The sequence below is a fragment of the Musca domestica genome, unplaced genomic scaffold (assembly GCF_030504385.1).
Source record: "Musca domestica strain aabys unplaced genomic scaffold, Musca_domestica.polishedcontigs.V.1.1 29, whole genome shotgun sequence".
In the NCBI taxonomy this organism is placed as follows: domain Eukaryota; kingdom Metazoa; phylum Arthropoda; class Insecta; order Diptera; family Muscidae; genus Musca; species Musca domestica.
Window position 1 is genome coordinate 9,772,620 of NW_026712296.1, and position 26,244 is coordinate 9,798,863.

General features: G+C 33.9%; 4 protein-coding genes and 1 long non-coding RNA gene across 12 annotated transcripts; 3 read left to right on the forward strand and 2 right to left on the reverse strand.

Moving 5' to 3' along the window:
- Positions 1 to 3,663: 3,663 nt before the first annotated feature.
- LOC101893654 (RNA-binding protein 45) lies at positions 3,664 to 6,165 on the forward strand. 2 transcript variants are annotated; one of them, XR_002194877.2, is made up of 8 exons: positions 3,664 to 4,247; positions 4,322 to 4,785; positions 4,849 to 4,912; positions 4,983 to 5,080; positions 5,144 to 5,250; positions 5,311 to 5,481; positions 5,537 to 5,674; positions 5,805 to 6,165. XR_002194877.2 is itself a non-coding variant. In XM_005186589.4 (8 exons), exons 1-7 carry the CDS (start codon positions 3,937 to 3,939, stop codon positions 5,621 to 5,623), a joined length of 1,302 nt encoding a protein of 433 aa, XP_005186646.1. In that variant the 5' UTR covers positions 3,672 to 3,936; the 3' UTR covers positions 5,624 to 5,626; positions 5,805 to 6,165. The 2 variants fall into 2 exon arrangements, 1 of the variants encoding a protein (XP_005186646.1); XM_005186589.4 differs by having other exon boundaries at positions 3,672 to 4,247; positions 5,537 to 5,626.
- Positions 6,166 to 8,645: 2,480 nt separating this feature from the next.
- On the reverse strand, positions 8,646 to 9,064 carry LOC109613239 (uncharacterized). 2 transcript variants are annotated; one of them, XR_009342516.1, is made up of 2 exons: positions 8,925 to 9,064; positions 8,646 to 8,816 (listed from the first exon to the last, which is right to left on the reverse strand). It is a non-coding gene; the product is annotated as an uncharacterized LOC109613239 (long non-coding RNA). The 2 variants fall into 2 exon arrangements; XR_002194876.2 differs by having other exon boundaries at positions 8,879 to 9,064.
- Positions 9,065 to 9,707: 643 nt separating this feature from the next.
- Positions 9,708 to 12,782, forward strand: LOC101893214 (RNA-binding protein 45). Of its 2 annotated transcripts, none has more exons than XR_891632.3 (8): positions 9,708 to 10,218; positions 10,284 to 10,882; positions 11,130 to 11,193; positions 11,249 to 11,349; positions 11,413 to 11,519; positions 11,655 to 11,825; positions 11,884 to 12,010; positions 12,176 to 12,782. XR_891632.3 is itself a non-coding variant. In XM_005186587.4 (8 exons), the coding sequence occupies exons 1-7, from the start codon at positions 9,896 to 9,898 to the stop codon at positions 11,950 to 11,952; spliced, it is 1,434 nt and encodes a 477-aa protein (XP_005186644.1). In that variant the 5' UTR covers positions 9,711 to 9,895; the 3' UTR covers positions 11,953 to 11,954; positions 12,176 to 12,782. The 2 variants fall into 2 exon arrangements, 1 of the variants encoding a protein (XP_005186644.1); XM_005186587.4 differs by having other exon boundaries at positions 9,711 to 10,218; positions 11,884 to 11,954.
- Positions 12,783 to 13,179: 397 nt separating this feature from the next.
- Positions 13,180 to 14,842, reverse strand: LOC101893489 (general transcription factor IIE subunit 2). Its single transcript, XM_005186588.4, has 4 exons — positions 14,659 to 14,842; positions 14,333 to 14,597; positions 13,985 to 14,275; positions 13,180 to 13,503 (listed from the first exon to the last, which is right to left on the reverse strand). The coding sequence occupies exons 1-4, from the start codon at positions 14,718 to 14,720 to the stop codon at positions 13,246 to 13,248; spliced, it is 876 nt and encodes a 291-aa protein (XP_005186645.1). The 5' UTR covers positions 14,721 to 14,842; the 3' UTR covers positions 13,180 to 13,245.
- A 1,658-nt stretch (positions 14,843 to 16,500) lies between these two features.
- LOC101893934 (TOM1-like protein 2) lies at positions 16,501 to 25,989 on the forward strand. Of its 5 annotated transcripts, none has more exons than XM_020037881.2 (9): positions 16,501 to 16,731; positions 22,456 to 22,907; positions 22,960 to 23,031; positions 23,092 to 23,261; positions 23,324 to 23,619; positions 23,677 to 23,758; positions 24,912 to 25,008; positions 25,290 to 25,340; positions 25,576 to 25,989. In XM_020037881.2, the coding sequence occupies exons 1-9, from the start codon at positions 16,671 to 16,673 to the stop codon at positions 25,762 to 25,764; spliced, it is 1,470 nt and encodes a 489-aa protein (XP_019893440.1). In that variant the 5' UTR covers positions 16,501 to 16,670; the 3' UTR covers positions 25,765 to 25,989. The 5 variants fall into 5 exon arrangements, with proteins under 5 accessions (XP_019893440.1, XP_011293800.1, XP_019893438.1 ...); XM_020037879.2 differs by lacking the exon at positions 16,501 to 16,731 and adding an exon at positions 16,777 to 16,911; XM_020037878.2 differs by lacking the exon at positions 16,501 to 16,731 and adding an exon at positions 16,781 to 16,911 and having other exon boundaries at positions 24,912 to 25,017.
- The last annotated feature ends 255 nt before the right edge of the window (positions 25,990 to 26,244 follow it).

The window sequence follows — 26,244 nt, forward strand, 5'->3', positions numbered from 1 at the left end:
TTGCCGTCATATCACATATACACATACGTTTATATGCATGTGTGTGTAAATATGTAATTTTATAAAAGTCAACCCAACACACCAAAATAACAGAAATAATGTAATAATAAGCTGAAAAACACAAGCTTAACAGCGTTACCTAAAATTCGACGTAAAATATACAAATATTCAAATTCCCAACTACGGTAATATGCTTTGGAAACAACTCTAGTTTAATAACTGGAACCGGAAATACCTATCAAACAAGTGGTCACATGAAGGGGTAAGTTGTCATGGTTCGGAAGTTATAGTCAAATTATCAAATTTTTGGACCCGGATTTTTATTGAAACCGCCAAAACGTCAAAAAAGGGTCCATTATGGGTGTCAACATAATTGTTTCCAAATTAAAGCTGACACTCTTACCTTTCCAAAATGCTACAATTTGTGCTAATACCTTTTTCGGGTCCAGATATATGGGTCTTTTCATCCGCATAACCCGATAACCAGTTCATTAAAATGTCGTCGGAATAACAAAAGTTTTCTAAATTTGGCACTTTTTGTAAATAGCCGGCCTTCGGCCGGGGCTTGAGATTTTCTCCTCTGGGTATGTCCCACACCGGCTAACGCGAACCAAAGTTTTCTAAATTTAACACTTTTTGTAAGTAGCCGGCCTTCGGCCGGGGCTTGAGATTTTCTCCTCTGGGTATGTTCCACATCGGCTAACGCGAACCAAAGTTTTCTAAATTGGAAGCCTTTTGTAAGTAGCCGGCCTTCGGCCGGGGCTTGGGATTTTCTCCTCTGAGTATGTCCAACACCGGCTAACGCAAACCAAAGATTTCTGAATTTGATGCTTACGCGAAATATACTTTTTTTATTGAAAACTTAGTTTTAATGAACTAATTAGAATCGGGTTAAGCGGATGGAAAGACCCAAAAAAAAGTCGAAGATTCGAAATAAGACAAGAAACCAAGAAACAACCACCAAAATGAGTATAATTTACAAAGGGTGCTTCTTCAAACAATGAATTTTGCCGTGGATTTCTAAAAAATGTAGATTCCTTCAACACATAAAATCTTCAAATTTTAAGAAAATTACCGGCCCTTAAATCGTGGATATTTGAAGAACATTCCGGGACTCAGTCGTGGCTATATGTCGCAAGCATATTTGCGGATCTCAAATAGTGGATTTGTTGATTTATTTCAGACCTAAAAGTTATTATTATCGTCCATCAATAAAAGTCCAAGTTTTAAGAAAAAAGTTCAGTCGGAACTTCGACAGAAATATATCCTCAGAATTTGACCACTTATTCATGTTTACTTTATTTGAAGAACGTATCATAATTTTTTATCTCGAAGTCCTAAAGGAATCGTCCATCAATAAAAGTCCAAGTTTTAAGAAAAAAAGTTCAGTCGGAACTTTGACAGAAATATATCCTCAGAATTTGACCACTTATTTATGTTTACTTTATTTGAAGTACGTATCATAAAGATTAAATAATTTCAACTTTTCACTAAATCTAGTATTAATACTTTGAAGAGAACTGGGAATAGTATCACATTTTATGAGAATAGTGATTATTAATTATTTTGTAGGATAGGTACCAGATCTATTGTTCTATTGCCTGGGTGATTCATTTACCCTTTGAGGGATAGAGAAGAAATCTATGATTTGGTGAATAGTAGCAAATAGAAATATGTATGAACTAGATGTGTAAGTTAAGGGAGGTATTGATCTTTCCTTATTCTACAAAGGTATTGGTCTTTGCTTGTACTCACAAACCATACAATACCTCATATTTGGTTTGTTTTTTAACTTTTTCCAACATTTTCAATTTTAATAATTGTTCAGGTTTCTTTCTCATTTTATATATCTGTGGGGCGAATTCATATTACAAAAATTTGTTTGACATATCAAGTTGCCTACAGTTGGCCTGATAGGGCTACCTTATAATTCTACCATGGGTATAAAAATTTCTCCGAATTTAAATCGGAATTATGTATTTTTACAACTGGCTTGGAATTTCAGGTATTTGGTACCGGCTTCTAAGATTAATCTTCATTATGAAATTGATAATTAAGACAAAAATATCAGCTATTTGCCCCCTGGCATATGGCGCAATAAGGTTGTCACATGGCAGAAGAATACAGATAGTCGCATCGACACAGCTGCTGGGACAATGAACTGTCAAACCGATTTTGATATTGAAAATCGTAAATGAAAAATTATTTAAATTTGTAAAAATTGTTGAAAAATACATATCACTACAACCTCCGATTTGCGTCGTATAAGAAAACATATAAAATCGATTTATTTTTGACAAAGCACTTAAAAAAATGTGACATATCAATGTTCCCAAGAGTTGATGCATCTACCTATATTCTTCTACCATGGGTTGTCAAATGTCAATCGTGTAATAAATAGACGCCATCTCAATTGTCATGGTAGAAGAATACAAGTAGATAAATCGACACTTGTGAACATTGATATTTAAAAAATATCAACAATTTTGGCGTAAAAATTGAGTTTTTTGATATTTCTTTTTTTGCTTTCTTTTTCAGCAAAATTATCTAATTTGTAGTACGTTTACATATAAAGGGATTAACCCATTGGATTTGAATTAACATTGTTGTATCATGGCAGAATAATACAGGTAGATGCATCAACGCTTGGGAGCATTGATATGTCAAAGATTTTTAAATGTTTTTCCAAATATGAGTAGATTTTTAAACGTTTTCTTATACGACGATTTTTTAACAATTTTTACAAATTTAAATAATTTTTCATTTAACATTTTCAATTCCAAAATTGGTTTGACATTTCATTGTCCCAGCAGCTGTGTCGATGCGTCTACCTATATACTTTTACCATGATTTGTATTTCAAATTAATCCTCTAAAGTAGGCTAATTATGCAAAAAGCTGTGTTGAAGTGGCTACCTGTATTTTGTATATATAATTTAATCAAAAATCTGTTGTGTTGCAGCACATATATAAAACACATTCCGTCTGATATTGCCTTCACACGACATGTTTAATGGGCCCATGGCCCATGTATAAGGTGCCCCTTCCGAGCCAGCTGACTAACGAAATGTCAAAATTAACTATTGTGATTGAAGTCACAGAACACAAGATAAACAATGGGCAAAAATGTGTAAACATATTTTGACATTTCATAAGGTTTGAGATTAAAAACCCACACACTGTCAAAATGTTTATTTAATTTTTCAATTTTGTTCTAAAAGTGAAAACTCGAATTTTTCAACAATCGACTTTAGCAAGTTTGGAACAAATCTAATATTGACTTAGAGTTCGAGTTCCAGGAATTTTGATACTAAAAGTCGACTACCGAAACCATAAGTACAGATTTTTGTCGGTTATTCAAAAATGAATTAAGTAATTCCACAGCAGGTTCTGGAGCAGAGAGAACGTGTGCACTACCTTATACTATTCGTATCCTTTCAGCTTTGTTGTAAAATATCTGGCATTACACAAACGACAGTAGATGATGCAACCATATGTTTATAGAGTTAGGCATTATAATTAAAGGGCTGTTCCATTAAACGACTGTTCCACAACCTGCAAGAATCTCCTGGTTCTGCAAAAATTTTCGATATCATAAAGGGAAACTCGGTTATCATAGTGAGAACTTTCACATTCATGAACAGGAATTTGAAATCGACTATGAAGAGTCGAGTACTCGGTTTTCACCCAAGTCCATAGTCGAGTTTGATAGCATTTGGAAAAACGATAGTAGCAGCTAGTTCCGAGCTCTTTAGTGAAGATGTTCAATTCTCTCATGTCTCATTCGTAAACAACAGAGTACCCGGAGTCTTTGCTTTCTGTTTATTTTTTATCAAGTATTGCTTTTTGGCCTTTATATTCGCTTCGTTGGGACGTTTTTCATTTTTGTTTCCCACGCTCGCAACTAACAACCAAACCAAACGAAATTATCGAAATTATGCCGGATTGTTCTGAACATGTAAATGAGCCTGGACGGGGTTCCGAAACAAGTGAAGATGACCCTCCAATGTCCAGACTATTCATATTCTGCGACAAAATACACACGGAAAATGATATCCGCAAAAGCTTTTCGCCATACGGACTTTTACAAGATGTTAAAATTATAAAGGAGAAGGAAACAGGAGAGAACAAAGGATTTGCCTACGTAAAGTATGCAAAAACATCAGAGGCTGCCAAGGCCCAAGAGGAATTGCATGGTAGTATAATAGGAAAATCTGATCGTCCCTTAAGGGTATTTGTTGCAGCAAGGTAGGTTGATAATGATAATAAATGTATTTGGAGGAATTGACTTACTATGCTAACAAATATCGAATTGCTTTTAGTCGCAGTCAAGGTGCTAACAAATCTCAAAAAATTGAACAAGAACAATGCGTACGGCTATTCATACAATGCCCAAAAGAGACTGGCGAACAAGAACTACGCGATGAGTTTAAACAGTGGGGTCCTGTAGAGAGTGTTACACTAATACGCCATAAGGACACTGGTAATCCAAAAGGATTCGGATATATACGCTATACAAAATTTTATCATGCGGCTTTAGCATTTGAAAATTGCTCAGCTAAATATAAAGCAAAATTTGCAGATCCGAAAAACCCAAAACGCTCAACGGAAGATCATTTTTCAGATAAAAGCGAGCCCGGAAAAATGTTAAATTTAAATATAAAGAAGACCGAACAATCTCAACCAACATCATTAAATGTCATAGTAAGCAAGACAATTAAGCAAGATCAGCTTTGGCGCTTATTTGATATCGTTCCCGGGCTGGATTACTGTCAAATTCTTAAAGGTATGTTATTATCCTATTTTTAACTTATGGTTAGCAAACAAATCACAAAATCAATATTTGTAGAAGGCGACTACAACAATGAAGCTATAGTGGTATATCACAATCCAGAATCTGCAATATATGCCAAGTAAATACGGTTGCAAAGTTCTATTTTTGGTACATAATGTACTAAACGGACTTTTTTGTAAATTTTATAGAGAAAAAATTCATGGATTCGAATATCCGGTTGGTGAACGTATTATAGTTAAATTATCGGATATGAGCTCAGCACACATTGATACAACGTTCATAGAAAGTATGAAGCCAAATTAAATTGATACACATGAATCAATACATATTAATCTATTTGATACTACAGAGCATACTAGGAAGGAGACTTTTTGCAGTGTTCCTTTGCCGCAAGCTAATCCCATGGCTCCTAGCGACTCCCAAGTAGCAAAGCGTTTATTTATGATAATGCCAACAGTAAAAAATGATTATTTTTGCTTTTAAACTCCTATTCTAAACCGAATATATTTTTTTCAGCCTGTCCCAGTAGCCATTTTAAAAAACATATTTTCATGTTGGCCAGGACTGATCGATTTATACTTTCTGCCAAATAAGTCGTGCGGTTATGTAAAATATGCCGATAAGGAGTCCGCCATGAAAGCAATGGAGACCTTAAGTGGTGCAGAAATTTGCGGAACAAAGATTAAGGTCGTTTTTCCTATTAAGTTTGTTCAAGGCTATTTGCATTTGTCATCTTTTATAGATCGTTGAAGCTGAAGAACAAATAAAACATGATGGCTCCAAGACCACAAACGATGATGGAAGTCGCAAGCGCATGAGACGTAACTAACAAGTAAGTTTTTATAAGGTACATTTTCCTTGTGTACAATAAATATTCAAGGTAAGTAATATGTTATAATGAACTTAGTATTTATAATTCTGAATCGAATTACCAATTTCGGATCAAGCTAAGATTTGTACAAGCACCAGTGATTCATTTTTCAAGGTATATTTGTCTTTTGTTTCCACAGACATACAAGTTACAACAATGGACTTAAACGATTACAAACACTTAAAACTGACAATTCAAATGTTACCACAAAAACTTCAATACAAATGGAAACTAACAAAATAGAAATAACGGATTTACTTACATGAAGGAATTAATACCTACCTACTCTACTGCACACACTTAAATACAAACTAACAAAAATAGTAATACCTTACAACTTATTACTGAAGCATTCGTCTATAGTAGTGGAATCATTTAACTCCAAATTGAAATCATTAAATATTTATATTGGTCGTGAAATCTAGTACTTGATATAAGTACGTCATTCGCGTTTACCAATTTACCATTTATGTGTTGAATAAAAGGAAGAACGATTTAAATTCATGTTTCATTTACTATAAGGTTATCTGTGGTGCAATTTTGTAAATATTTACGGACAGAATTGTCGACATTTATCGTTAACACAAATTGTTCAAGTGCCTTTTATTTCGGTAAATAACTAAATGTCTCGATAATCTAGGGACGAAAATGAAGTAGTCGCTAAGCCCTACTGAAAGAAACCATTTTGTCAACATTAATTTCACTTTTTGTATAAACATTTTACCGATTTTTGCCGGTAACTACCGAAAGAATTACAAAACTGAACTTTTTGTATTGTTATGGCAGACTGCAGTCCCTTTTTGGCAACTTTTACTCAAAACAAAAAAAAAATAAAATAAAATAAAACAAGTGAGCAAAAGCTATAGTTGTGCGGGGCCAACCATGTGATACCCTACGACACTACAATATGTTAGAAGCCCCCTTATGTCCAAATCCATTTTGGAAGATTTCGCTTTTGAAATTATGTCACGGAGCAATGCCCAGACATTACCCTCAGCAATTTGAACAGGGACATTTGCCCAATATTTACGCACTCCGTAGTGCTGTTAGTTGTTGTGGTCCATTTTACAGCTAAATATTGCCTTTTCAGGCGTGTCGATTGGTGATAATGAAATTTTTTCTGTTTTTGGTTAATTTGAACCCCTTAAGATTTTGTGATCATATCCAAAAGCAAGAGGCTCCTCTGTATCTCCATATATAGACTCATCTATATAATTTGCTTGTCTACGATATTTGGCTATATTCGTCCACGAAATCAGCATAAGTAAGCCAGAATTTCGCTTTTTTGTATTTCGGTTATCGCCTGTAAGTAATGCTGGTATTTTTACACACAAAAGTATTGGTCCATTCTACCCGCGGTCCTAAACTCTAACTTCATACGAGATTTCGTGTCCCTTGGTTTCTATTTGTTTCTATTATAACGGCTGCAAAATCAGGAATTTTTAGTTTCTGGTCCATTTCAACCCCTAAATATATTGCGGACATGTTTGAAAACAGCCTAGCATCGGCCTAGCCCTTCTGAGCCTAACCCTACCCTCGTAAAAAATTGAGAGGATCGGACGATAATTGCAATCTGTATAAAATAATCCCAACCTGTGTTGTAAGTTAAAAAATATTAAAAAATATACACTTCAATGTTATAAGTCAAATTGAAAAAATCACATGCGATAAAAAATATGAAAAAAATGTCACTAAACACTGCAAAATCTATATTAACATCATTATTGGCAAGTTTTTATGCGATTTTTTTGGATTTTATACTTTTATGCTAAGAGGGCGTTCTGAATTGGCAAAATTTGTGAAAATCGACCCAGCCATTCTTAAGCATTCTAGCTAACATCCCCTTCCTTTGTATATACATATTGTATATATATATATCGCTATATATCCGATATATTCACTATCGGTATCTACGCAACGGTCAGAATTGACCAGTCTGTAAATTTGTGATTTTGGCGGGATTAAAAATATTCGCGGTTTCATCCACTAAATATAAACCGATAACCATCAAAATTGGAAGACTTCTGCCCAGCCCTAAGTTCTAGCCCCATGCTAACTTCCGGGTCGATTGGTCCATAATTGCGTCCGGTAGAGCAACTGCGAAATCAGGAAATTTTTCAGTTTTTGGTCCATTATGCGATCATCTCCAAAAGAAATAGGGTTCTATTCTGACCTTAACCCCAACTCATTTTTAAATTTCGTGAGGATCGGGCCATAATTGCGACCTGTAAAGTGATTATAAATAAACATGGACAGACGGACGGTCATACATAGCTAGATCGACTCATCTCGGCGAGATAGAAAGATCCATATATACTTTCCTATGTGGGAAACCAATATTTCGAGGTGTTACATAATTTTTGGCCTAATCAAACTTATAATACCCCCAACACACAGTGTTGTAGGGTATAAAAAGTCGTAAGGTATAAAAATAACCCTTGCAGTTTTCCACATCTCTGAAACAATTACCACACCTCATATCTTATCTACTTTCACTTGAATGTGTATAGAAATATCTATCATAAAGCGGTTGCCTGATTTTTTTAAACGGTCGGGAGTTTTATCGAAACAAACAATTTTCAAACCCGGATTTTTGAAAAACCACCAATAAGGCGAATTAGAAATAATTATGAGTGTACATAAAATATATACCAAGCTGATGCTTTATTTTTCTAACTTTTTTTGTTATTAAATTCAAGAGCCAACATTATCTAAATTTGATAAGTTTTTTATGGGCTATGCGAACTAACATTTTTAATAATATTCAAAGACTAATAACTCTAGGTCCATTATATATAGCAACGCATATTTTACTATTTCAGATAGGTTATAATGTCAAGTATGTAGGTAAGTACATATAAAATCCGGGTCAAAAATGGATTATTTTGCCGAATACTTTTAAAAGACCCCAGCATATGGTCACTTCTTGGATGGGCATATTCATAATTTAAATGTTTTTTTTTAGAACAAAGATGAGACATCAGCTTGTATGGTTTTTATTTTTAACAGCCTTATAACGCTTTTATTCTATTGAAGATTATCTCACTGGATTTAATAGATCTAGTGGGTTAACCTTGTGTGTTTAGATACCCCTGTAGGCGGATATAAAGCCATTCTTGAAGATTTACCATTTTAATAAACGAATTAGGATCTACCGGAAAGATATGAGAGAATAAGATTACAAGTTTTCACTGAAAAATCAAACTTATACACCTGTCATTTCAAAGAAACACCATTCTCTGTATTTTCTGTAATTTACCTTGTCAAATTTCACTGCATAACAAAAAAATTTTCCATCCCTGATTTGTGTATTTACAATCGATTTATAAATATATTTTTTGATAGTGAGGTGTCAAATGAATAATTTTGAAAAAATATTGTAGACCTTGGTTCATGAGCGAATGCAGATTCAAGTTTTCTTTTGTTATTGTTTGAATTCATAATATAAACAACGCCTTTGAGGAAACATTTGCGACTTTGGAGTGTACAGCAGTATCAATGTAACAACCCAATGTTGCTTTCTGTAGTATGTAGATTCAGCACCAGATTTAAAATATATCCGAGAGAAGATAGATTTTTTGTGGTAAATCTGGTGGAATAAATCGGTATTAAATCCAGATAATGTGAGTTAATCAAAATACAATTTGGCCATAAATGTTATTCAGAAAAATAGGTTAGGAAGAAAATCAACCTTAATGAAAATCAAATTTCTTTCAATGAACGTTTTTTTAGTATAATTATAATTATTAATTAAGTATAATTATTTACACAAATTTTGTAACAGAATGTTTGATAGTTTTGCCCCGAAAAAAAGATGAATGGAGTTACCAATGGAATGCGTGTATTTTTTGCAATTCCACATTCATCAAAACATAAAATAGCGAAAAAAAATATAGAAAAGTCTTTCAAACCTAATTGGGTAAATTGTCCAAAAACTGTTAAATATCACTTTATAAAGGAACAATATAGAATTTCGTTGATTTTTTGTTTTTTGATATTTAAAATTTCAATTTTAATACCATTTACAATTGTTGGATTTCCATCTTTGTTAGAAAGTTGAAGCAAATAGTACGGTAACACACAAATGTTTTGTTTGCTGCTCATCACAGTAAACGCAGTAGAAACAAACATAGCCGTCTTTGTTGTTCTCCTCAACTGTGTATGTATAATTTTTCTTCTATAGACCGGCAATTATAGAAGTGGGAAGTGCGTTAAGAATTTATTGTAATTATGTTTGATAATCGCTCAAATTCTCGGAATGGAAATCGGGACTCTCGCCGTGGTGGTGATCCAAATGAGGATGTCCCTCCGATGTCCCGTTTATTTATTATTTGCAACAAAGCTCATAGAGAAGAAGATTTTAGGGAGGCATTTTCTCGTTTTGGTCACATAGAGGATATTTGGGTGGTAAAGGACCGTCACACTGGCGAAAATAAAGGAATAACATACATAAAGTATTCAAAAACAACGGAAGCAGCTCGAGCCCAAGAGGAGATGAATGGAAAAACAATTGGGTCATTGGATCGTACGCTCAAAGTTCTCGTTGCTGCAAAGTGAGTAATAAAATGAGTCAAGTGTTATTTCAAACATAAATTTATACCATGTTTACTTTTCATAGCCGTAATCAAGGTTCAAGCAAGTCTGAGAATGAACATGAGAAATATGTACGCCTTTTTATTGTGTGCCCCAAAACCGCGACCGAGGAGGACTTAAAAGATGAATTCAGTCAGTGGGCCCCAGTTGAAAATGTCACTTTGGTGCGTGACAAGCAAAGTGGAAATTCTAAAGGCTTTGCTTACATTCGCTTTTCGAAATTCTACGATGCCGCTGTGGCATTTGAAAATTGTCCAGCTCATTACAAAGCGATGTTTGCTGAGCCAAAAGGAAGTACCACACGCAACCGCGATCAATACAGCGGTCGAGATGACTCAATTATGAGCGGACGGGGTGCTGGCCCGATTGGTAGTGGAGGTTTCGGTGGTGGAAATATGAACTGCATGCCAATGGGAGGGGGAGCAAACTTTAATAATGGCTTCAACGACTGGGGTAACAATTCATTCAACAATAATATGTCGCAATTCATGGGCATGCAAAACACACCAGTATCGCAACCAACTTGTTTGGAAGTTATTGTGAGCAATTGTGTGAATCAAGATCAATTGTGGCGACTTTTTGATATTATTCCTGGCCTGGACTATTGTCAAATAGTTAGAGAACGTAAGTAACGTCTGTTGTATAATTCTTATTCTTTGTTTATCTAACTAAAAAATTAGCGCGTCTATCTAACCTCTGGCAAAAAATGTACAATACTAGCATTTTGTCTGTTTGGGGTATTTTACAAAAGTTGTAGAACCAACTCTAGGAATTGGGGAATTCACATTGTAGTATTAGAGAGATGCATGTTTCGAAATGTATATTTTATGTATAGCTTCTTAATATGTTGTTCAAATTGTTTCATTTACAGATGATCCACGAACAAACGAAGCTCTTGTTGTGTACGATAATCCAGAAGCCGCTATTTACGCTAAGTATGTTTTTTATAGGAGGCTTCGAAAATATTTTGATTAACGCTTCTCATTATAGGGACAAGTTACACGGACTAGAATATCCAATAGGTGAACGTTTGATCATACAAGTTTCGGGAATGAGCGGCGGTAACCATATTGATACATCATTCATTGATAGTATGTTTGTTCAGCATAATGATTATAGATAGAAAAAAAAGCTTACTTTATGTTTCATTATAGGACGTCCAAAAAAGGATTCCATTTGCAACGTTCCCTTGCCTGATGCCCAGCCTTTAGCCCCAATTGATGCCCCCGTGGCCCAGAGATTGTTTATTGTATTAACAGCGGTAAGAAAATAATAAAAAAAACATCATATAACATCAAGTCTTAAACATGAGAATGTTGACTTCATGCATATCATGCAGATATTAGGAAAATTACTTTACACAATTAGTTATTAAAAAGTTATGTTTCTTTTAAAGAATTTGCCCATTTCTATATTAAAAAATGTATTCTCATGCTGGAGAGGTTTGGTCGATGTTTACCTATTGCCAAATAAGAACTGTGGTTATGTTAAATATGCCGATCGCGATTCTGCTCAGTCTGCAATGAGAGTTTTACATGGAGCTGAAATTTGCGGCACCAAAATAAAGGTAAGTTGCTGTGTAGTAAGCCATTCTTAATATTCATAAATTATCATCCTTAAAATAGGTTTTAAAAGCGGAAGAACGCGGCAATGGCGAGGAAGACGATGGTCGCAAGCGAATGCGTAGGAATTAAATGTAAGTTCCATTTCAAATAAGAAAAATTGTTTATTCCTTTGGGAAACTCAAAAAAGGTAAGCTCTTATTTTCTAATTTTTTATCATTCTTTAACATTTTTAAGAAGACATTGACATTGTGCTTGCGTAATTAAGGGCAAGCGGCTCATAAACTTCCACAAACATTTACATGACTAAAAATAGCAGTTTAATGCGAGTTATTTTTATTTTTTATTTTCACAGACATGAAATCAAAGACAAATGTTTAAGAATGTGATCTAGGTAAAAACGCAGATACCTTCTATATTTCATACAAGAATAAATTGTATCGGACAACCCTTCAACTCTACTTCAGCAATTGGGATAAAACAAAAAACGGATTACATACTGATGGACATGGACCTACATTCTTCTTTATATCTCAAAAACTCAATTCCAATTTCAAATGCATACCCGGACCACTTCTCTATTGAAATCAATTCCCATAACATTCTGCAGACAGACAAGACTGTTAAAGGGATTTGAATGAAATAAACTATTAAACGTACAATTTACAAGCAGTACGTCGGATTTATTTCACGATATCGGCGACAAACATGTTTCTCCCAAGTCACATGAAGAACAAGGGTTAATATAAACTATAATTATGAACACGGACTAATTTTAAATAGATCTTGACAAACACATATAAAAATATTTTATTGTACACTGCATTTAAATGCACCGGTTGATAAGACCGTACATTTTTCTTATACAAATATTTTTTAACTACATTTATTGATATATACATTGCAATAACATCATTTTAATGGATTAAATATATTAATAAAATAAACATTTCTTAAATACAGACATGAGTTTTACTACCTTAGCGGAAGCATTTAATTTTTTGCTACTTCATTTTTTTTGTTGGTGTATCGGGCAAATTTAAAATATTTGTTTATATTCACTCATACAATTCATCATGAGATGTAAGTGAAAGGACCTGATGTGAAAATCCTTTGACGAAAAAAAATAAAATCTGTTGTTTTGGTCATTGGTGAAGTTAGTTGATATCGATCCATTTAGCAAATGCACCCATCCGCTTCAAGATTTAAAATAGCAAATATCCTAGCTTTAGAAGCCCATTTTGGGCATTGTTTCGTTATTCTTAGATTTAAAATAACTATGAAGCAGTTAACTTAATGAAATTTGTAAAAAACTTTTGTGTGTGGATGGAGTTTTTTTAATACTAAAACTCATGTAACCTGTTTTAAACTCCACTGATGATTAGGTACTTTTTTATTTATGGTTCATAAATAGAACAAATATATTTATGTAGGATTAACCCCTTTCATCGTTAGGGTGTTATCTTCATATGTCTCCAACACATCCGCCAAATGTTCATTATCCCTGGGTTTCTTGAATTGTCGTTTCTTATTGGCCAGTTTTTTGCGTTTGGGAACTTGTTTCTTTGGTCCATGATCTTGCATAGAACGTATACCTTGTTTTTCAAGATATTCGTCAATTTTAGCATCGTCCATTGCATCAACAGTCGCGGAACGCCAAAGCTTTTGGAATTCTTCGTCAACCTGATTGATAAAAATATGAACATTAGTATTTTAAAAGGAATAAATTAATACGACATAAGACTAATTTAAGGCCCCCACAAGGATCACATAAACTTTAACTGATTACACACAACATTAACACAAACATTTTGCTGTAGAAGTCCACACTTTACAATATCTCATGCTCAAAAATATAGTAATTTTCTCATACTTTTTGAGTTAGTCCAGTGTAATATGGGTATCAATGCAAAGACCTTGCGAATTTAAAAGAGAAGTCCATACATAACTACCCACATATGGTCAGTCTTAAAATCAATTAGAGTAATTCTTGAGGTTCCTTCGGAAATTTGAAAGGGCAACACACGGGAAGTGTAGCCTTCTAATTCCTTCTAGCGTAAAATTTGCAGAATAATGTGCGAGGGAGCCGAACTAGACTTGCACCCACAATAGGTTACTTGTAGCTACTGTGTCTTTAATTTACATAATTTAATTTTAAACTTACTGTGAAATTGGCAGTGCGATCATTGTAAAATAAAATTTTCTTTTTGTCAATAGGCCTAACAATGAATATTATCTCCGACGCACGGTTTTTTAAAACTTTTTCGCAATGTGGCAGTGACTCTTGAACATCCTCCAATAAAATGCCACCCAATCCCTTAAGATCGTGTTGTTTTAATAAACGCAACAAGCTTTTGCCGTCCTTAATTTTATAAACGGGTTTGTAACTGAAACGTTGTCCATCAGGTGAAACCTCAATTTTAGGGTTATTCATAAGGGCTTCAGTTCCTAGCCACTAGAATGAATAAAAATTATGAAACTGATATTTCATATTAATCAAAAGCATGCTAACATTTTTAACTGACTGTCCAACGTCTAGTTGATTGGTTTCATCAAGAATTTCTTCCAATGTGAGTGGATGATCGTCTCCATCCTGATGTCGAGTACGCATATGTTTTACTATTTTGGCTAAAACGCCAAATCGGTACTGGGAACTGCCAGCCATAGTTTTATAGGTTGTTGCATCCAGTTTTGGTGCCGTTGGCGGACGTATTTTCTTTTGTCGATCATCCTTTGGTGCCACAAATGTTTTTTCCACCTTGGGTTTCTTTTCCACGCTGTAAATAAATAATGGTTTAATTCATTGCATTCTGAATACAGAGAATCTCAAAAACGTACGTTGGCGTGGCCATAGCCCGCTTTTTGAAAGCTTCACGTTCCTTTAAAAGTGCTGGATCCATGGTTGCAAATAGATTCTTTGTAATCTACGAAGAACAACAAAATTCTCCAAATTCTTTCTAAGTTCCTTTCCAAACAAATGATGTTTGTTGTTCCGGAAAGGTTTTCAACAGAAAATATTCACTGTATGGAGCTTTGTGGTATTACATTTTGTGCTTAGTTAGCACTTATAGAACGTTTACAATAGGCGCATACAGGGAAATTAAACCGAAAGAAGTGGATATCACTGTTCCTTCAGCCCTCTATTCGAAAATAAAAATTAAATATGCATTTTATGCTTGCACGGTCATCATACAAGGCTAATCCACTGAATCTATTAAACCCTGAGGGTAAGTCTTGAATAGTATAAATGAGCTATAAGAAGACCTGTTCTAAAACCTCGAAGAACCTTCTAGTTTTGAAACTTTTTTTCGACATCATAAAGGGAAAATCTGTTATCGTAGTAAAAATGTCACGTTCTTGCAGTTCGGAGACAAACCAAGGGTGTATAAAACAAATATTAAATCCATTAGGTTAGCCTTCAATACTGTCATAGCGCATTTATAGCTCGTCCAGATACAAAATATTAGGTATGTCTGGCTACCATAAAATTTGTAACAATTGTTGCAAATTGTTACTGGAAGTCGTCTGTTAACACAAAAAATCTGCAAAAGAGAGCGAATTGAGATAATTTTGACAGTTCTTTTGCTGAGAGTTTGCAAATTCTTGCTGGACAAATTTATTCTTGCAATCACTTCCAATTCTTCTTCTTCTCCTTCCGGTGATGTATATTTGGGCAAGAAATGTTAAAACATATTTCTTTTGAAAAACTCAAGCACAATTGTTTGTTTTTTAATCATTTTTAATTTTTGTGTTCTTAAGTTCTTTCATAATATTGTAGTTCTTATATTAATGCAGTTCTCAAACAGATCAATTATCAGAATTTGTTACTTAATAACACGTTAACAATCAAAGTTAATCCATATAAATCCTGGTAATTGACCAATCAATTTATGTTTTTCGTAGTCAAATTTATTTTGATTGGTCAATTATTACGGATAATCACATATCAACTTGTTGTATTAATTTTGAATACATAAATAAAAATAAAGTTAATAATTTCTTTCAAAATCATGTTCTATATATCTCTAAAGATTTATTTCTTTAAAAATACCGTATATTTTGTCAATTCATACGTTGAAATAAGCATTTTGAGACCCAATTAATTTAAATATTTTCTATACAATTTTCCATGGTAGAATAAGGAAGGTAAAGTCATGCAATCACATGTTTACATTTTGTTCAAAATTATTCATTTGACAACATCTTATTGTCAAAATAGATATTTATTGCAAGTATAGAGGTCTACCTGTTTGGCTTGTAATGTCAGAATTAGTATCAAAACAATAAAAAATCAAACTTGTTGCATTTATTTTGAATAAATAATTGAAAACCGCGATAATTGAATGAAAGGTCAACACTTCTTTTCAAAATCATGTACTATATATCTCTAAAGGATTATTTCGCTACAAAAACTTTAGATTTTGTCGATGCATACGTTGAAATAAACATTTTGAAAATACCCGAATTTGAATATTTTCTGAACATTTTTTTTGTTATTGAAAAGAAACACATACATAAACAAATAAATATGACATATTAAGCCAAGAAAATAAAAAAAATAAAATCACATGGTATCATTGTACCATGGATGCAACTACCTCTATTATTTTTTTCATATTGTGTACAGAGTACACAGAAAGGCAGGTACGCCGTCGTCAATTGCTTTAAACAGTAAAAGCCGCCGTCGACGAAAAAATCGTTACGCTTCGCTGTCTGTGACCGAAAATTGTAAATTGTTTTTTTTTTGTCGGAGAAAATAATAATAAACAAGTGCAATAACATTATTGAGAAGTGAAGTCGACGTAAAAGGCGATAACCGATAGAATAATTCAGAGTGGAAAATTGTAGAAATGGCATCATTTTTAAATTTGGGAACCAACCCATTTTCAACGCCTGTTGGCCAGAGAATTGGTAATATTTTCCTTATTTGCGTCCATGTTTGTTCTCAATAGTAAAAATGTACTTGCAGTGCAATCGTAATGTACAACAATCTATATTGTTATGAAAAAATATTCATTCGTGTTCCAGTATGTTTAAAGGTTTACGTCTGTGTTCGTTTTTCGCTGTCTCATTCTGAGACTTATTGGCATGGTAAAAAAATTAAATTTTCCAATTTTTCTTTTCTTCGGGGTGCAACTTGCTGCAATAGTAGCAGTTCCTGTAATATCAATGTTTGAGGAAATTTATAAATTCACATAAATATTCCGTTGTGAAAGTTGCCGGAAACGCATTGTATTTTTATTTTCCAGAAGAAATGTAGAAACAATGCCTAAGATGATGTTGATATGTATTCCACTTGGCTGGCGACGATTTTTTAACACCCAGCCGTGACAGGTTAATTACGTTACGTATGTCTCAATGTTATCTATTTCATTCAAGTCACTCATTAGATGTATGAATATATAATTTGAATAGCTGAAAATCAATGGTGAACATATGTTAATGGTATAAATGCATATATGCTTCCCTGTCAATGGCGATTTCCTTTAATTCAAGCATAAATGTGTTTTTCCATTTTCAATATTTAAAGAAACCCAGCTACATCAGATGTTTGAAGAAGTAATTCGATCAAGATGGCGAGGTAAAGAAGCAAAAAAGTTTTAGTTTGTCGACTTCGGAAAACACTAATCCTTCTAGAGCGATTCTGTCACTTCATTCAAATAAAAATGCAGCGTATGAATAGAAACAAGTCCAATTATACATTATTACAGACCCACAATGCTAAAAATCGTATATACTCAAAAAGTTTTAGTTTTTTTGGACTCGATGATCTTGTTCGCAGATGGTTAGATAGGTTATCCAGATCATTTTTGTTGTGCAGCAGCTGGACACTTATTTCTTGCTGTCTATTTGGAAATATGAATACCTTCGCAGCAAAGTACCCGCTGAATAATGTCGAGGTGCCGTCATATGGGGTATATACGAAGACTTGAACCTGCAGAAATCATCAAAAACCCGCTATGGGTGCTATGCAAAGTCGTGGACATGCATACAAAAATTTTTGTCATAGCTTTTGTCAGATACGAAATTTGAAATAATTCCGGTAAATAATGCCGCTAAAATCGTGAAAATGCCGAATATTGGGAGGACATTGCCCATTTACAAACTTAACCTGCCTTCTGGTAAACTATGCACGTATGTAAAATGTAATCCTTCTATCTCAATTCGTTCGAAAGATTACAACGTGATTACAACAGAAAGACGGACGTCTTAGAATTTTACGCTGATCCAGAATACTTTGTAGGGTCTATTATGAATATTTCGAGGAATTACAAACGGAATGACAAAGCTAATATACCCTCCATTCTTGAAATATAATGAACCAATTCCTTATGATATTTGAATGCATAACTACATTAACAATCTTTCGGAATATCAAGGTTTTTCTAATTTTTGATTGGTAGAATTTATAAGTAATGTGTTCATTTCCAATTTAACGGCTGCAGGTTCAAGACCACAAATTCCAAATTCAGAGTTTTTTCGATCGTTACATTTTGCTCTTGAAATAATGCCACATAGCCTTTGCCGATGTGTATTTAAAATAATATTTTAAAATTTATATTTCTGTATATAATTTTCCATATGTTAACAAAATCAGCAAAAATGGAAATGTCAGAAGTACCCTTTTTAGATGTTTGTGATTCTTGCTGAAAGTTACTTTCAGCGTCAAAAATATTCGTGATTGAACGTAAATGTTAGTGTTTTCGCATATTTTAAATGCTAAATGTTAAGCAATAACAAAATGACAGTCTTCTGTCATGTTCTACACTCTAACTCCAATCAAAATTCTGCTATAATTGGTGGTAAAGCCTTATTTTCACTTCCTTTTGCAATAGTTCAATTTTGTAGAACCTTGCTCTATTGGTTTATGACCTATATTGATAATTTTTTGCAAGTAGGGTTTCTACATAATAAGGACTCAGTATAGCTAAATTTAACAAAATTAAGTAGTTGTAGAGCAAGACTGTTCAAAAAATACGAACTCGCTTACTAGTCCAATTTCTCTTTGCTTTTTTAAAGTAACAATAAATCTGTGTTAATGCATAATATATTTATTAGTTTTCATATTTTGCTTCATTAATAGTTTTGGGCAACATTCATGTTTAAAAACAATTGAAACAAATGGTAGAATACAAACAAAAAATATTTGTTTTCTCTTAAATGATCTCTTTTGCCGACTCATGTGCTAACACGCGATTTTGAGCAAGGCTGTTTTAAAATCAGGGAAATTTTATGGTTTTCACAATTTTTGCAAACATTTCCAAACGCAATGGACTTCTATTCTGATTCTAAACCCAATTTCACGCAAAATTTCGTATCGGAACATAACTGCAACATATTACAAATTAACATGAATAGACGTACAGGAGGACCAACGGCGAGTTGATAGGCCAATATTTCGAAGTTCTACCAAATTTTCGGCCCAATCAAGCATATAACAGTCAACATATAGTAATATTTTCACATCGCTGTTCTAAATAAGGTTTTATTCCCTCCACTATATATGTATGTTTGTCATTCAGCCTATAGTATGTTTGTCATTCAGCCTAAGGCAGGAAATTGTGTGTGCAGGTCAACATTTTGGTATAGCCCCCATATAACGGTACTTCCCTATATTGATGATTTTAGCTACATTATTCACCGATTTTTTTTTTAAAGTTTCGCATTTGAATATTGCAGTGGCTTATGACAAAAGTTGCCTATGCAGGTCCACGTCGTCGTTTAGACCCTAATATGACGACTAAATTTGGTATTTTTAAGATTTTAGCAGAATTTTTAACGGATTTTATTTTTTTGAGAATTGCGAAATTCGTTCCAAGTTGTTATATTTCTGTTTCCTTTCCTGCATTTAGCCGGTTTAATATGCAAGCGCTAAGTGATAATTTTCGTTTATAATCATATAATCTAATCTTGTTGCAAAACACTGATTGCAAACAAAGGTTGATAACTTTTTGTTTGGTGTTCAAAAAGCGCTCTTTTGTTAATAGCATTTGGCCAGCAATTGTGTGTGGCCAACAGTTGATGCTCATAATGCATTTTTTAAAGGTATATTTAAAGATATAAAGTGGTGTAGTTTCCATTTTTTAATGTTTTAATATTTATAATTTGTGGTATACAGACAAAAAAAAAAACAACAATATTTTAGTAACAGCTTGTTATCCATTAGTGTCTTGCTTATTTCTCAAAAGTCTTGTTTGCATTAGCAATAATCTCATAAAACAATAATAGGTGCGAATTGTTAACTTTACCTAACTAACTAACTCCTCCTAATAAATAATAAATGTATTTGTATTTTTAAGTACTTGCTCTAGATGTCGTTCATATCTATTGAAATCAACCTTATTAATATTGCTAGTATTGTATTGACAATCTAGCAATATTTTAATTTGAGCGTTACTTTTTATATAATCATCATTAAAATTATTTGTTGAACAATGAATTTATTAAGTCCCAACAAAAACAATGCATATGCTACCGGTGATTTCCAACGATGACTAATAGGTATAGCTCGTAGAAATTGTACTCAATATTTTTCATCGTTATCAGGTTTTATTCATTGTCATAAAACACATACACACAAGTACTATGAAAAGTAAACGACTAACCGCAAGACATTGCAAACTCTTTTGTTAAAAGTTTTCAATGCTCTCTTTTTTTTATCAATCTATGCTCATTATCAGACATAAGCCAAACGTTATTAACACAAAATAGTTATCACAGCAGATTTTTACTGTGGAAATCAACATTTGTTGTTCCAATATGTAAACGGATATACAGGGTGAAATAAAAATAACTGCAACAAAGTCAAACGCCATAATTTTTACATTTTTTGTTAATTTTATTGAATGAAAGCAAAAAATGTTGAAAATAGCATCAAGTTTTACAATAAGTTTAGATTTGTTCGAATTGGCCTTAAAACGGCCAATGAAACGGCCACACGCTCCCCGAATATTGCTCTGCGGTATTTTGGCCCATTTCCAGACACAATTGTCCAACGGATTGGTATCCGGAGAACCTCAAGGAACCTCATTTTGTAACCATTTTTGGGTGGCGCGTGCTGAATGCGATGGTGCTGAGTCCTGTTGGAATGTCTAAGGTCTGCGACCAAAATGTTTGCGTGCCCAAGGCTTAATACACCCTCCAGAATATTTTCGCGATAATATTTGGCATTTATTCTGATGCCACGGTCGATTACTACGAGCGGAGAGCGACCATGGACTGTTATGGCGGTGGCCAACTGGAGGTGCACATTTTCAGTTGACCTCTTTGGCAAGTAAACACGATAATTTTGTTTGTTTACAAACTGCTGGACAACCAATGTTTTCTCGTCGGAGAAAACCAAATTCGGAATTTCACCACTTTCGGCCAAGCGAACCAACTCTTCAGCTCTTTTGAGTCTATTGTCTTTCCGTTGCGGTGTAAGTTCTTGCACTATTTGGAATTTCAATGGCTTTACCGCGAGCTCATATTTGCGAATGGAATATTGCGATATGTTCAGCTCACGAGCCATTTTTGGGCCACTGCGACGCGGTTTTCGATCAAGTCGCTTCTTTAATTTTCGAACCATTTCTGCTGATGTTGCTATTTTCTTCCGTCCACTTCCTTGACGTCGGGCTACGCTACCAGTATTACGGTAACGAGCGATGGTAGAAGATACAAAAGATTTATTCACATTTAAATGCTGGAGTGCACTAACGATAGCCACTTGTGGTTTTCCAGCCAAATATCACGCTTGAATTCCATCACGAATAACTTTTTTCTGGAAAATTCTCACCAAAATACTTTTGTACGCTTTTAAATAATATAATGAGCTGTCACTGGAATAATTTTAACTGCTGTCGGACGAGAGGCTTGGAAATTACAGCAGTCTGAAGTTGGTTGCAGTTTTTTCATCTCACCCTGTATGTGTGTGAAAATAAACTTTCCCAAAGTATTGGACTAGATTCTATGTATAGATTAATTAAAGTACAAACTTTTTTTGGATTATTAAATATAAAGAGATGTAAATCGAGTCCTCGTGACTTTTGTTCACCACTGTTTGCTAGTTTGTATCCTGAATATGTAAGCTATTAGCATGTGCTTTTTATACATATATTTGTTCTTACTAATTGAAAACTATCTAGGCGGTGTGTATAAAACTATTAACAGCCTCTAAATTGGTCGCCTGTCTCGTTCTGCGTAAGATATAAATATTTTTCTACTAATAGCGCACACGAGACTATAATGTACAAAACGGACCACCATTGTCCGATATATGGTTCGGAAAGTCGGTAATTTGTTACTATAGGCCATTCTGTTCGTCACGGACATTTTGTTAATATTGGTTTCCATGAGAAATTAACAAGTACTATGGCCGTGATCATGTATGACTTTTACGAATATTCTTAATTCGTTTCTTTGCTATTCGTAAACGATTGTAAACGGTAATTCTAACAATGTGGCTGCCGGTCAAGTTACAATCAGAATTTTACTCCGCAGTTGCCAGGTTTTATTTCCAATGCAATTATGGCAACTGACATGCCATATTTTTCACGGATAAACTAATTAAATGATAAATGTATTAAAACTATTTGTTTTGATAAACCATTCTTAGTTGCAATTGTTAATGCATAAATTTATTTGTCTAATTTGTAGAACAAGCAACAGATGGTTCAATGGCCACCGAAAATTGGGCTCTGAATATGGAAATATGCGATATGATCAATGAATCTTCCGATACAGCCCGTGATGCAATGAAAGCTATACGCAAGCGTTTACAGCAAAATGCTGGAAAAAATAATCAAGTCATTATGTATACATTGACTGTACTGGAGACATGCGTTAAGAATTGCGGTAAAGCTTTTCACGTTCTAGTGGCCCAGAAAGATTTCATACAAGAATTGGTTAAACTTATTGGACCCAAAAATGATCCACCATTGATTGTACAGGAAAAAGTACTCAATCTTATACAAGTTTGGGCGGATGCTTTTAAAAATCAACCTGACCTTAATGGAGTCACCCAAATGTACATCGAGTTAAAAAATAAAGGTATTGAATTTCCTCAAACGGATATTGAAAATATGGCACCAATTTATACACCACAACGAGTAAGTCTTACAACTTTTGTGTTTTAGTGTTGTTAATTTGGTTATTATTTAGAGTGTACCGGAACCACCACCGCCTCAAGCCGTGACTCAACAAGCAGTATCGCCTCAGCATTCTGGAATGCCGGTATATTTTTTGTATATTCCGTTAATAAGTGTCCGTGTAAATATCACATGTTCGTTTTAGAATACCGCTTCCAATCAATTAACACCAGAGCAAATCGCTAAATTACATTCTGAATTGGAAATTGTATCGATGAATATATCAATCTTAGGAGAAATGCTTACTGAACTAAAGCCAGGCCAAGAAGACCCAGATGATTATCAATTGTTAAACGATTTAACAGCTACTTGCAAGTATGAAGACAAAGACAGACATGCAATAAGTAATAAATCATTAATACCTATCTACCTTTCAGAGAAATGCAATCTCGTATTGTCGATCTAATTGGCCGTGTGACTGACGATGAATTAACTGCAGAATTATTACGCATTAATGATGAGCTAAATAATATGTTTTTGCGTCATCAGCGCTATGAGAAAAACCGTGCAACAACTACAAACATGACTTCTCCGTCGGCTGTATTGGGTGCCGCGATGGGTGTGCCGACCACAAATGTCCCAGCATCAAATTTACCAGCATCAAATGAACCAAAGTTATTGGATTTTCCAGATGCCAATAAAGACGATATGCTTAATAACTTTAATCGCTTGGGTAATACACTTATCAAGTGCTTTGTGATCCCTATATTTATAAATGATTTTATTTTAGGTCTAAATAGTTCAACGAAACCCAGTAACAAAGATGCCGATGAGTTTGATATGTTGGCACAATCTCGCACCAATGGAAACAAGTAAGTTTTTTTCAAATCACCTGATTAAAAGCACGTTTGCAGTTTAGAGGATTTAGTAAACCCAGTTGATTTAGATTCCGTTCCGAGGAACCTCATTTTGTAACCATTCATGGGTGGCGCGTGCTGAGTGCAATGGTGCTGAGTCCTGTTGGAATGTCCAAGGTCTATCAAGGCTTTAATACACCCTCAAGAATATTTTCGCAATAATATTCGGAATTTATTCTGATGCCACGGTTGATTGATACGAGCGGAGAGCGACCATCGGCTGTTATGGCGGTGGCCAACCGAAGGTGCACATTTATTTTTTACAAACTGCTGGACAACGAATATTTTCTCGTCGGAGAACACCAAATTCGGCAGTTCACCACTTTCGGCCAAGCGAAGCAACTCTTCAGCTCTTTTGAGTCTATTGTCTTTCTGTTGCATTGCAAGTTCTTGCAATTTTTGGTATTTCAATGGCTTTACCCCGAGTTAATTTTTCAATATTGGCCGAATGGAATATTGCGATATGTTCAGCACACGATCCATTTTCGGCCACTAACACGGGGGTTTCGATTAAGTCGCTTCTTTACTTTTCGAACAATTTCTGCTGATATTACTTCTTCCGTCCACTTCCTCGACGTCGGACTACGTTACCAGTATCACGGTAACAAAAAATGGTAGGAGACACAAAAGATTTATTCACATTTAAATGCTGGAGTGCTCTAACTATAGTCACTTGTGGTTTTCCAGCCAAATATAAAGAAATCACATTATCACACTTGAATTCCATCACGAATATTTTTTTTCTTAAAAATTTTCACCAAAATGCTTTTGTACGCTTGTAAACAATGTAATGAGCTGTCACTGGAATAATTTTAACAGCTGTTCGACGAGTGCTTTAGAAATGACAGCAGTCTGGAATTGGTTGCAGTTTTTTCATCTCACCCTGTGAATATCTAAAACTAGCCACACAATGTATTTAAATGCAGACGAAAGAATCGAAATGCGATTGTTAAAAACAGTTCCATTAACAATTATTTCCTTAAGTGAAACAATTACAAATAAACTTGAATAACCACGATCCATAGAAATATATGAAAAACATATGTTAAGTTCTTATATTTACATTTAATTAAATATATTTATTTTCTTTAACTTTTTTTCTTTTCAGCAAAAGTGATTTGTTAAAAGACATTCCAACCTTAGATGCCACAGCTGGCAGTGTAGGTTCGCCATTTAAACGTGCCGGCGGAAATGGTTTGCCGGTGGTAAGTAAAGTGAGTACAAACAATTTTCTATTAAAAACTAATGTTTTTCGTATTGATTTCTTAATATTTTTGAATCTATGTATTTGATTGGCATTTATCTTATTGTTTTCGTATACACTATTACTTTCCAAATTTGTTTTTTTTTTATTTTAACAAATCGCTTTTTCCTTTGTGTTTTTAAAACTATTTTCATTTTTTTTATGGAAACACACATTTTTGTTTCTTTATGATTTTCCAACAATCCCCTACATATTTTTTGTTGTTGCTGAAACTATGAGAAGCCTGTGAAAGAAAATGAAATCGATGAAATGGAAGCATGGTTAGGCAGCTCAGTAAGTAATGTTTTTCTTTTAATCATTTCGTTTCTTTATGTTATAAATTTCTTTTTTTTATTTTCTTCTAATTCATATATTTTATGCTGCCATTATTCATGAGTATATTTTTCACCATCACTATTCTTATTATATTTTACATTTTTAATTATTATTTTGTTTTTCGCATTGTTCTCACTACAAAAACCTCGGGTCTTTATGAATAAGTATATTTTTCGTTCTGTCCCTTTTTCAGAAAGTGATAGAAGGCCTCGAAGAAACTGTAACCAGTTCAGAATTTGATAAATTCCTGGAGGAACGAGCTGCAGCCGCGGAAAATCTTCCTACAATTAATGCCACCAATAATTTAGACAATTCTGCTCAGCAAACAACCAATCAACAAGCTAAAACTAAGAAACCAGAAGAGGATCTTTTATTACTTTGAGCTTACCTCTGCTGCTGCTATATATCTAGCCATCTTCACTATGCAAAAGCCGCCTCCTCTACGAAGATGAAGTCATTATCATCATACGAGTACATCAAATATTATTATATTGGCTTTAATTGTTTCTTTTTTACTAAATGTCTAATTAAAATCCAAGCAAATTGTAGTTCAGCGAAACAAAGTGAAACTTAAAATAAGAAATATAAAAGAAAACAAGATATCTAACTTCGATAAAAGTATTGCTCTTATACTAATATTGTACACTTATAAGTAATATAATATTGGAATTTGTGAAACACACCATGGTTCATTCTGATTTGTATGTTATTTTACAAATTTTGTGTATGTATGTTTCATTTAGTTTCCCTGCACCAATTCTCTTCGTAACTTACCCCCTTTTTGTCCACGACTGTCGTCATTTCCATATCTTTGCTCATATTTTGTGAATGTATTTTTTTCACGTTTTAGTTGTAAGATATT

Coding starts and splice junctions, on each gene's coding strand:
- LOC101893214 (XM_005186587.4), top strand. CDS start 9,896: ATGTTTGATAATCGCTCAAATTCTCGGAATGGAAATCGGGACTCTCGC. Junction 11,350..11,412: donor TGATACATCATTCATTGATA/GTATGTTTGTTC, acceptor GTTTCATTATAG/GACGTCCAAAAAAGGATTCC. Junction 11,826..11,883: donor TTTGCGGCACCAAAATAAAG/GTAAGTTGCTGT, acceptor TCCTTAAAATAG/GTTTTAAAAGCGGAAGAACG.
- LOC101893489 (XM_005186588.4), bottom strand. CDS start 14,720: ATGGATCCAGCACTTTTAAAGGAACGTGAAGCTTTCAAAAAGCGGGCT. Junction 14,598..14,658: donor CGGGCTATGGCCACGCCAAC/GTACGTTTTTGA, acceptor ATTTATTTACAG/CGTGGAAAAGAAACCCAAGG. Junction 14,276..14,332: donor TTGGACAGTCAGTTAAAAAT/GTTAGCATGCTT, acceptor TATTCATTCTAG/TGGCTAGGAACTGAAGCCCT.
- LOC101893934 (XM_020037878.2), top strand. CDS start 16,800: ATGTACAACAATCTATATTGTTATGAAAAAATATTCATTCGTGTTCCA. Junction 23,032..23,091: donor CTCAGCATTCTGGAATGCCG/GTATATTTTTTG, acceptor TGTTCGTTTTAG/AATACCGCTTCCAATCAATT. Junction 25,018..25,289: donor GTTTGCCGGTGGTAAGTAAA/GTGAGTACAAAC, acceptor AACTATGAGAAG/CCTGTGAAAGAAAATGAAAT.
- LOC101893654 (XM_005186589.4), top strand. CDS start 3,937: ATGCCGGATTGTTCTGAACATGTAAATGAGCCTGGACGGGGTTCCGAA. Junction 5,081..5,143: donor TGATACAACGTTCATAGAAA/GTATGAAGCCAA, acceptor TTGATACTACAG/AGCATACTAGGAAGGAGACT. Junction 5,482..5,536: donor TTTGCGGAACAAAGATTAAG/GTCGTTTTTCCT, acceptor CATCTTTTATAG/ATCGTTGAAGCTGAAGAACA.